We start from the raw sequence: 10932 nt of genomic DNA on the forward strand, positions 1-10932 counted from the left end.
GCCCCCCCAGCTGTAAACCATTCCTGTCTGGCAAACATTACCATGCATGGCAGCAGTGATGACTGCCAGTGCCTGGATTGTTTTACTTAATGACATCACCAGGCTATGGTTTTGTATGCTGTGGAAGGGGGAGGTTAAACTCTTTTATGAGAGAAATTATTTATTCGCAGTGGGGCCTGGTAAAACTAGAAAAAAGTAGAGCTATGCCAGAAAATTAAACATACTTGACTTGGACTTCAATCATTCCTTTCGCTGCATTTTAATATATGCAACTGATCTAGTAAGCGTGCAGCGCAGGCACAGTGCTCAATAAAAGTGAAATTAGTGTGTCATGACTAAATTATGAATTCAAAACTTGCTGTCTCTCAAATAGAAAGGCATGCACTGACAACAACAAGAATAGAGGCACTCCTTCACACTGAGACCCTCACAAAGACACACACAAAGTTTAAACTAACTGCATGGCTTAGCCAAGGCTTACCAGATTTGAAAGCGCATCAGCCCTGTTGTATACAATCAAAAACAGCCTTATTGAGGTGTGAAGAATATGTCATTGTTTGGCCCAATGACAAATATTTAACAGGGTTTTTTGCCCTGTGTGGATTAGCTTGGTTAGGTAACTCTCTGCAGCTGGAAAATATAAGTGGTTGTGGTGCTGCGTCTGGCAGGATATGATAGGGAATAAACATTGCCTGGCTTTGATTCACTGGCCCAAGTCTGAACACCCTCCAAACTTTTGGAAAAGCCAGTTAAATGTCCTCTGGTTTTAATTTTACCCCGACAATGATGTCCAGAAGTTATATTAGGTTTGTAATATCCCACCAGAGTACTGTATTGGGAGTTGTGAGATACTGTGTAGAGGCATCATTAATCCATCCAGTCACTCAAAGTCTTGATTTAGCATATTACCATTCCTAGGCAGTATTTGGAGAAGTGTGACACATTTAGAGTGCACATGGTTGGCAGTGGCACCACACATTCTCATATGGTGACCAGTTTGGACTTGGAGTTCACTGTGTGTGGGTGAGAAAATTACATTTAATTACACAAAAGTTGACGAAATCATATGGAAGCTGGAAGGCCACTGCGGTAAGCAGGGTGAAGATGGAGTGTGGCGGAGAGAGCCAGGAGCCCATCAGGACAACGAGGCACACCTGCACCCAATTAACCCCTCTCTACATCTGACTGGGTCTCAGTAGGTGCTGGCAGAGGAGACTCTGAACTGAAGCACACACCCCCACATGTGGCTGTTAAATCGGCCTGAAATGGCAGTGTAGATTCGGGGACACGACTCTAGCTCTGGTTGTGTGTATTTAAGCCTGCTATTTAATTTTGGCTAATTTTGGTGCCAAATAAAGCACGCACAGAACCAGAATCCGACCTCCATCAGTAAAGACTAAACAGTGTCGCAGCTGCCTGACAACAGCACTTCCAATAGCACTTCCTCTATTTTGAGTACTGTTGTGGAGACAGTGGGTTTGTAGGCGCTGTTGGAATATAATCAGACCTAAGGCTTGATTGTCATGATAGATGGACATGGACTCAGTAACAGTAACAGATGGTTCATTAGGGAGGCAAACATTAAATAAAAGAGATGCCCAGTATTGAACATAATCCTAAAAAGTCCCTTGAAGACCCACCCAAAGTACAGTATGAGAAAATGAACACATGGCAAAGTGGAAAACCTTGAAAGCTATTGTTCTGCATTCACTGATATTCATGACTTCCAAAAATAAGGCCTATAATCTAAAAAAAGAATGGGTTGTCCCTTTCATTTATCTGAATAACCTAGTTTAGGCAGTAGCCAAGCCAAAATGGCATTACAAATCTGTCAGTGGTTAGGGCACACCTTGGCTTTCTTTCTGCTCTGGGACATGTATATTTGACTATAGTCCCTCTGGTGATGCAACGGTTGGTTTTTCAATTGCAATGGTGAGTCACTTATCCTAGACAGTGGGTCCCCAAACCTTGATGGAGAACCCACAATTGCCTTATGCCTCTAAAAGAAAGGGTTTTATTTTTATTCCAAATGGTCTGCTTTGATCACTCCTCCTCTCTGTTAGTTTAATTACTAGTTCAGATCGATGGAAAGTGCAGCACTCCTCTCCCTCAGACAGCTCCTCTTCCTGAGAATCCATCTCTCCGTCATCTCCGGCCCATTTCTGTCTGCGTCGGTCCCACTTACGAGGCCACAGGCCTTCCATTGGACCCAGGGTGTGGTGCAGGGGCTGCTGGGAGGGGGGCAAGTGAAGGGTTTTTTCCTGAAAGACCAACACTGCACTTAAGCTGAGATCATAGCACTCTAACTAGCTCAGGAAGCACACTTTTCTTGTCACCCAGAGTCTGGCCACAAAGAGGGGAAAGAGGCTAGGCAGCAAAGGCATGGATTATCTCAACCTGAAGATGGGCTTTTCTTCAGGCAGTGCTTCACCTATTGTGTCAGACAACAAACCTGAGAATAAACAGCATGGAGATACTTGAAGTATAGTAGTAAAAGAACTTCCATTTTTTGATCCCTGGTGATTTTCAGTACTTTAAATTGGAATTTTACTGGACAGTTAGAGAAGTTTTTCTGGGGAGTGTTCCTCGAAATTACACAGGATGAGCACTGTCGCCGGCCTTTCATTAGTGTAACACAGAATGTCATCATTAGGAGGTCATGTTAAAACCACAAGGCTGCAAAAAAAAAAAAACATACCAGAATTACCATAGCGGTTATCATACAATGCTGTCCAGGAAATAAAAGCAACCTTGCATCATTTCCATCCTCCTGGTGAGGTCTAAAATGTTTCCAACCCTTGTTTCACTCCAACGAAGGCCAATGTTAAAGTAAATACCAACCCCCATTTTATTTCTACATCTGCTGTCTTTGTCCCCTAGTTGTGTTTTCTCAGGCTGCGTTTGCACAGATGTTGCTTCGGCCATTTGTCAAATGAAGTGGACTTAACACGTAGATACCGGAAATTCCAGATATGCTGACTGGGATCAACCCAACATCGAGCAAATTAAGCTATTTGTTTTGCAGAACTTGCTGTGCTCAGAAACCGATCACAGGAGTATATTCTATTCCACATGTTAGTAGGATACAGACTGTAAATCTGGTTTCCATTAAGGCTTTGGCTTTACTCTTGATTTGTTATCATGATCCCAAAAGGACATACCTATGGAATAACCTAATCAGCCTTGTTATCACAGTGCATTTTTCATTTCCCATTTATTTTTAAGCCCTTTCAAAAAGACCGTATGTATGCAGTACTTCAACCCAGCAGTTGAGTGAAATATAAACAATGGAAGAGCCTCTGCGCCCAGCCCCCAGAATGCATAGTGTCAGTAGTGTAAACACACCACATCACACGCTCTTAACTTACATGTCTGCTGCAGTCAACAAGGCAAAGCATGTTAAAGTTGATGTTTGTGTTTTGCATGCACCACCCGACTCCTGGACCACTATATGACACTGTAAATGTCATTGTCAAAGATGTGCACAACAAAATGAACAAACACAATTTATGGGTTATAAAGCTTTAATATGTGTTTAATTATAAGGGGACTACATGGAAAGGGGGAGGGTGTTTCACATAAAAAAAAATCCCACATAGCTGATTAAACATCGCCATTATTCCCACTCTGGCACATCCCACCCAGCAAATCACTGCTGCAATGAGAAGAACACTGGTGTTTCATTCATACCAGAAACCAGCTTCTCATTATTGGCCTACTTTCTGTGTTTCTGTGGCACGTAATATCTGACACCACAATTCCCCAAAATCCAGAAAATACAATTTACGCCTATAGGCTCCATAGCCCATTTATGTAAACAGGAATTTGGAGGACAAACTCTGATGCTAAAAACAGTAACCTTTGGAAACCACAGCTGGTTTTTCACTGACCTTAAATAACTGTTTTAGTGGGGAAAGTTCCCAGTGAGGTTAATTGAAATGCTGGGTTACTAAGAGTTCAAAGGCCAGAGAGTTCAACAATTTATCCTTCCTCCCTGGAACTGTTTATCACAAGGCTGTTTGACCATTGAAACTTGCGTCTCCTGCTTGAAGCTTACCAATACAATGAATGTCAGACTCCCACACCCACAGAAATTATGGTCAAAATACAGAGGAGAAAATGGAAAGTTGAGCTGATGTGATTAGACGCAGTTTGTTTACAAATGTTCTCACCACAGACAGCATGAAGTCATTAAGAGTCTATTGTCAGGCCAATTACATATCCTGTCGCTGAGATTTGCTGAAGATAAGCCACATAAGCCTCAGCAGCATACATTAACTTTTCCGACCACTGCTTAATTAACTATAGCACTTAGAGCTGTGCTGTGTCATATATTTTCCAGAGAACTCGGGGAAACTGTGTCATGCATTGAATGTGTGTCAAGTCAACACAAATAACAAAGGACAGCTAATGTGCAATTGCCATAACTCACTGTAATTCATAGAAGTCTGAGATTGTGCAGCAGTTTAAGTTTAATGTGAACAATTCTGCATTGCTTAAGCTACTTGTGTCTTAGTGGGACTTTAGAACCAGCCATTATGTCTTTTCTCATTCTGCAATTTGGCCTCTATTTTACTTTAGTAGGCTTATTGCTCAATAACAGTGGATTATTGATAATATCCGTGCTCACACATATATCACGCCCTGCCTCAAATGTTTCAAAACATTTGAGAGTAGTTCCAGAAATGAAGGGTAATGATATAAAGATGTGTGCCGTTCTCTTGCTCCACAGAAGAGTAGAGCCAAACTAATAGTTGGTACAACGATGGGAGCTGCTCCAAAATGCACCAGAAGCAGCAGGCAGGGATTTGAGCACAACCCTCTCTCCTCCAGTCTTGCTCTTTACTCAGCCCCAAAGCAGCTCTTTTCATTGAGGTGTGATACAAAAAAAAGCTTAAAAAGGCAGTTTGAAATGAGAGTTCTTTAGGTTACACCCAAGGTTAACAGCTTCAGGTTAATGGCTTTTTTGAAAGGGGAGAAAATGAAATGTTCTCACAAACCTCAACTACCTTTCTGTTAGTCTTCACAAGGACATCTGTGTCTGCTGTAACCAATCCAATCCATTACTCTGCAAGCCAGCTTTTTGAAGCAAAACAAAAAACATTCATTTTTGTAAACGCGAATGTCTGTCAGTCACTCACTGACTGACTGACTGACTGAGTGATGAAGTTACACCATTGGTCGGCCGTGGCACATGGCACACCCATACAAGGTCCAGCCATATACTAGGTTTTGACCTAGCCTTGTTTTATGAGAAGCTGTCTGAGAAAATGGCTGATCATAAATCAGACTATTTTCTGTTTTGTATTTTGGAGATGGTAATTAGCCAATGAATCCTTCAGATGAACTAAAACTCAAACAAGGCATGATGGTGAATTGGATGACCATTTATAAAGTCTGACCGCGGTGCAATTAGATTCATTGCCATAAAGTGGCATATTGTATTTTTAAGGCTGTGGAACCCCAGGAGGTCAGCAATTGTTTACGAATATCATTATTTCAATGAGGGAAGTACAAAACATCTCTGTAATCAAATGCAGTTGTGGCTAGTGAGATAAGGAACAATAAACAGCATACATCACAACAACATTAATTTGTTTTTATTGATGTGTTTTCACGGACTTACGCACAATTATAGCTTAGCTCAGAGCTTGTTTGCATCATTGCATGACTAAATGTCCTATTAGTTCACAGTATTAGTGCAAAAGTAGAACATGTCATTGGTTTTTCACATAACTGACTGGCACTATATCGAAAGAGCTGAATTCCCTTTGTATCCCATTCTGACTTTGTTTTTGGCTTTAAAACATGACCTTCAAGAGCCTTCAGAGGAAGTAGCACCAATCTCTTATCATTAATAATTATGCTATAGAAGTGCATTCTAGCAAATTAGACTTGTCAAATGAATCAGGTGAGAATAACAGCAGTGTTCAGCCTGATCTTGACTCAAATTTACAATTGCCCACTTCCTCAACAATGCCACTTAAACTTTGAAAACAGAAAGTATCACTGCAAAAAATCCATATTTACAGGTAATTTAATCTCATGTTTAGCCATAAAATCATATTTGTCTTAAAGCAAGTGAAACATCCTGCCAGTGGAGTGAGATAATTCCACTTGCTTCGGATGAAATTTCATTCATTTCAGGAATTTTCTAGAAAATAGGATTTTAAGACTCAATAATATATACAGTATATCAGATGGATAATCACTTTCTGTATCTCAAAATACTTCTTTGCAATACATAATGACATGACCATGTGACATGCATGGGATTTTGATTAAGAATAGACACTTTTACAAAGATGCCCCTACTTAAGAGTATTATAATGTCATCTTTGCTACAATAGAATTGTACAGTATAACTTTCATTTTGTTCCATCCCTCATTGGACTTCCCACTGACCAAACTCAATTCTATAGCATTCTGCGGTGAAGTTCAGTGCACAACACTGAAATCAAAAAGAAATCAAGGCTTTATCTAACTATTGCTGTTATGTTCTAGTTGCACCATTTGTAATACAGCAGTGAAGATAAGCAGAACTGAGTTCTGTTTCAGGTTGATACAAATGAATGCAAAGTATGGATATTAAGTTGAAAATATGTTTTAATGTAAAAAAAAAACACTCCAAAATATTAATATCTCTCTTTACATTCATAGTATCAGTTGCAGATGTGTAATTTTCAGTGTCAACAGGTAACCTATATTACAGTAGCATGCATTTCAACCTGAGTGTGTACCAAAATATACAGTATCATTAGACAGTAATATTTGAATGAATCATATGGCATGATGTCTAAGTGTAAGAGCAAGTATTACTTTTGTTCATTTGGCTTGTGCAGTGGGTTATTCTTAAATGAAAAGCTAACTCCCTCTTGTGGACAAGACTGGGATAGTAAATGAAGTAGTAACCCATCCATTCTAAATAACCAACCTCCCAGCGTTGGTAAATGCACTCTGCACTATGCCATTGAAAATATTACTTAATATCACATTATAGTTTATATTTAAGTTGAAACGCACACACGCACATACATGCACACACACACACGCACACTGCTATGCTGACAAATTAATAAATAGACCAAAATATAAATCAGTAAAACCACCACATTACATGACTCCTTCAGTTCTGACACAATATAGCTACAAGCATATTGTTTTATAAATAAATAACTTCAGACTTATCAGTATGACCAAAGTAGACAAGTGCTATTTGGTCGACCATTTTTGCACACGTATGATCATGACACCCATTCTTGGTTTCACAGCTTGTGTGTAGACAGCAGATGCCTGCGGTGGTGTTTTCTTTTGATTCACTATGTGGTAGATGGGTGGTAGCCTCCTATTCAAGCATTTTTAGTACTGATCCTGGGCCCAGATGGCCTCAGCGACCACAATGTAAACACACATGAAGACTTTGTCACAAACATTAGCTAAAAACACCACACTGTGTACTCACACTCCGGGCCAGATCTCTATTCAGAAACAACAATGTGTTCTAACATCCAACCTGAGCAGTTAAGACTAAAACAAAACTTTTATTCCATTGTTCATGCTCGGTAATCACATTTAGGTGCCTTTTGGTCCTTTCTCTACACTAACCATTTGAAAGGTGCACTATGTTAGGGCATTTAGGGCTGATCACCATGGCTTTATGGCCTTGTTCCTCCAGGAATGTTGTTTGCTGGCTGTGAAATCCTATTTGGCTCCTAGTTGTTAGTACTCTCAAAGAACATGAAATCCTGTAGAAAGGAAGTAAGAAAGCAAGAAAGAGAAGTGTTATAATATTAAAATGAAGCATTGAATTTACATTGGTCTAATGCCTGTTTGCAGTTAAAGATGCGGGTAGAGTTTCCCCATGATATATCACTGTCAAATCAACTGTAAAAGCACATTAGAATTTTAGCAATAAAATGTGACTGGTGCTTCTACAGTAGCTCCAATAAGCTGTTTTGCATTCAGGGTGATTTGGGAGGTTTCAGGTCACATTTTCCACAAAATGTAGGCTAAGTAGTAGGTACATGACATTTGTAACAAGCAGTGAAGAGTAATTCATCATTCCCAATGGAAAGCGGGTCATATGAGGCTACTGCAGCTGTTGTGGCCACATTTTTAGTAGCTCAACTACTGCTAATATACGATGTGAAAATCCTAAAACTGCTAAAATTGCAGTTAATCCTGTTACCAATTTGATGACACGTCGATTATATCTACATAACTAAAATTGGAGAAAACTATTGTAGAGGATTGCTGAATACCACACTTACAATGAGAAAACATGCACCAATCATTACAGCCTTCATTCTCACATCCAGGTCCATGGGAAACTGGATGCCAAAGTTGTCTGAATCTGTGAACGCCTCCCGAAGAAGTCCGGTCCACTGCTTACTGATTTTCCCAATCTTACTGACTTCATCCATGGTCAAAATCTGAAGAAAGAGGCACAGTAAAGAACAAATGCTGAAATGTGTTGCATTAGGATACAGATCAATCCTTAAACTTGTTTGGTTTTATTGGAGGGAGATCATAGGAGAATTCATAATGCCACGCGATTCCCGTCTTTTGCCCACTGCCACATAAGCAGTGGCTTCATTTTAGAGTACCGGTTATGACTTCAAAGCAGCGAGGGAGGATTTGCCATGGTAATGTCATGCTTCAGTTCCGCCTGCTCTGTGTCTGGTGAAAGGTCTGTATCACTGACCCAAATCGCCTTCGCAGCTCAGTCTAATAAAACCAGCTGAACAATGGGCACACTGTACCACACAGGAGCATGCCCCGTACGACGGCTCCATCCAGGCCACAACCCGCCCTGATTAGAAACATATTTCCTGCCTCACAAAAGACCGGGAGGAGGATCCCTTACAAAAACGTCCCGAGGGTCAGAATATTACTGTGTCATGTTATGTTTTTGCAAATTTAATGGATTTCTGTGTTTGGATAAACCTACCTCAAAGTCAACATCTGGAAGGCAGCTCCATCCGCAGAAGGGCCCGTGGATCTTCAGTACAGGCTCTCTGTGTTCGTTCTGGACGATGAATTTGGGGGAGAACGGGTGCCACTGTTGTATCACGTATCCCACTGTGTTCCCCGGGGGGGCCTGCACCTCCAGCTGAGCGGGGGATTGTGGGAGAACAGAATGTGATTGGTTGAGGGTAGCCGTGTCCTCAGAGGAAAAGGTTTTTCAATAAAGGGCACATAAAACTGGAAGATATCAAGGAAATAATAATGGATATGGTGAACGGAAAAAAAGTGGTGGTGCAGTTTGAAGACTTTAATTTCACAGGTACAATGTGAGTAATTTTCAAAGAGGCTCCCTCACCTCTTGTAGACAGCAAGGGAAGAAGCAGGACATGCACTTGAGGGGCCTGGTGACAGTGATGATCTCTTGTCCGAAGTTGTCGAGGACGCGGATGTTGAAGGAGCGCAGCGGGCCGCAGCACTGTCGGCTCAGACAGTCGTTCTCCTCGACGGCGTAGAAGACGTTCTGGCCCATGACGTTACGCACCTCGTACTTGTTGTTGCTCTCGAAGCCAATGAGGGCTGCGTGGATAAACAATATGCATGTGTGCAGCTGTTATCACTAACAGAAACACATGACCCATGTCTATTAAACAGAACTAGCAGCAGTAATATGTTCTCAGGGGTTACAACATGTTTGCATACCTTCAATGAGCTCCACTTTCTGTTTGATGAGTAGCTGATCCACCTAGATAACCAGATAACAACATACAATGTATTTTAAATGCTTATGTAAAGGTCCAGTGCAATGACTTGCGCCCTTTGAAAAACACTCCCTCTGGCTGTCAGAATCAATAGATCATTAATCAACAGATTTAGAATTCCAATCTACTTCCTGGTGTAAATAATCTACACCCAGGTTTTAAATGAATGCTCTGATTGGTCGACAGTATGCATAGTTAATCAGGTGTCCCATAGTCTGTTAGACAATAGCCAGCCAGCTACTAGCCAAAATCTCTGTGCCTCCATTGTTGCTGGGTGCTGAAGTTCCAACAGTGGATATGGATATACACAGTCATAGGGAAAGTTTGGCTCTCACTCAGTCAAGCTTTGCAACATCTAACCACGAAAAACTGAAGAAATATGATGCTCATCGTGTTAGAAGTCAACATCAAACTTTTTCCCTGAGCAGCCAAGCAGCCAAGTTGTTCCTGAGCACATTATTTTTCTTGCGTTTGCAGTGATTTAACAGAGTGGGCGTAGTTGCAAAGGGAGTGAAGAGAAAGTTTATTGGCATACACACGCTCACACCCAGGAGCAGGCAGTAAAGCCACAGTCTAGTGTCGGCCACAGAGCAGCTAAAATAGAGCACTGGTTAAGTATCTGTTGGGTCTGTTGATGCAGTCAGGAAGGGGAACACATTAATTCCTCCCACCTAGATGTTCACTGCATGGCTGGCAAATGAATTGTTGACCTTAGGCAATTGGCTACTGGACCATACAGGCTGTTTTACTAATAAATGACCATGTCCATAATGAAAAAATAGTCCCACGACTTACCTGAGTCAGGTACTCTAATCCCGGCGGACAGCCTGGTATTCCCGGACTGGGCACTGCATACATATTCATTTCGTTCTGGATTGGAGGGCGACCTGCTAATGGATAAAATGTCATTGAACACTTTTTAAACTGAGATGTAGCGCCATCTGCTGCTTATTTAGGTGACACGCATAAACAAATGACAACGCTCAGTAATAAAGCTAAAACGCGGCAGGTGGATAGCGGGTGAGTATGTCTGCTCATCAGTCCATGTCACTGTCCAGTTAATCCGACAGCCTCGACCCCCACCTCGTCCGTATGTGTCCATGCTGACATGTTAACATGCAGACAGGAGCTGGGCTCGTCTACAGCCTGGAGCGAGCTGCTGCAGACCTAACTACGCGGGGAAGATCACCATATTCCTAGTTATATT

General features: G+C 41.4%; 1 protein-coding gene across 1 annotated transcript; it reads right to left on the reverse strand.

Annotated features, from left to right (window-relative positions):
- Window positions 1–7628: 7628 nt before the first annotated feature.
- Window positions 7629–10589, reverse strand: LOC139650825 (phospholipid scramblase 1). The gene is made up of 6 exons (XM_071527603.1): window positions 10521–10589; window positions 9667–9709; window positions 9323–9543; window positions 8951–9112; window positions 8271–8432; window positions 7629–7745 (listed from the first exon to the last, which is right to left on the reverse strand). The coding sequence occupies exons 1-6, from the start codon at window positions 10587–10589 to the stop codon at window positions 7713–7715; spliced, it is 690 nt and encodes a 229-aa protein (XP_071383704.1). The 3' UTR covers window positions 7629–7712.
- Window positions 10590–10932: the final 343 nt, after the last annotated feature.

Source organism: Centroberyx affinis, unplaced genomic scaffold, assembly GCF_046629955.1.
Source record: "Centroberyx affinis isolate AG114_WGS23_722 - 3 ecotype Tasmania unplaced genomic scaffold, CSIRO-AGI_Caff_v1 ptg001546l_1, whole genome shotgun sequence".
NCBI lineage: Eukaryota > Metazoa > Chordata > Actinopteri > Beryciformes > Berycidae > Centroberyx > Centroberyx affinis.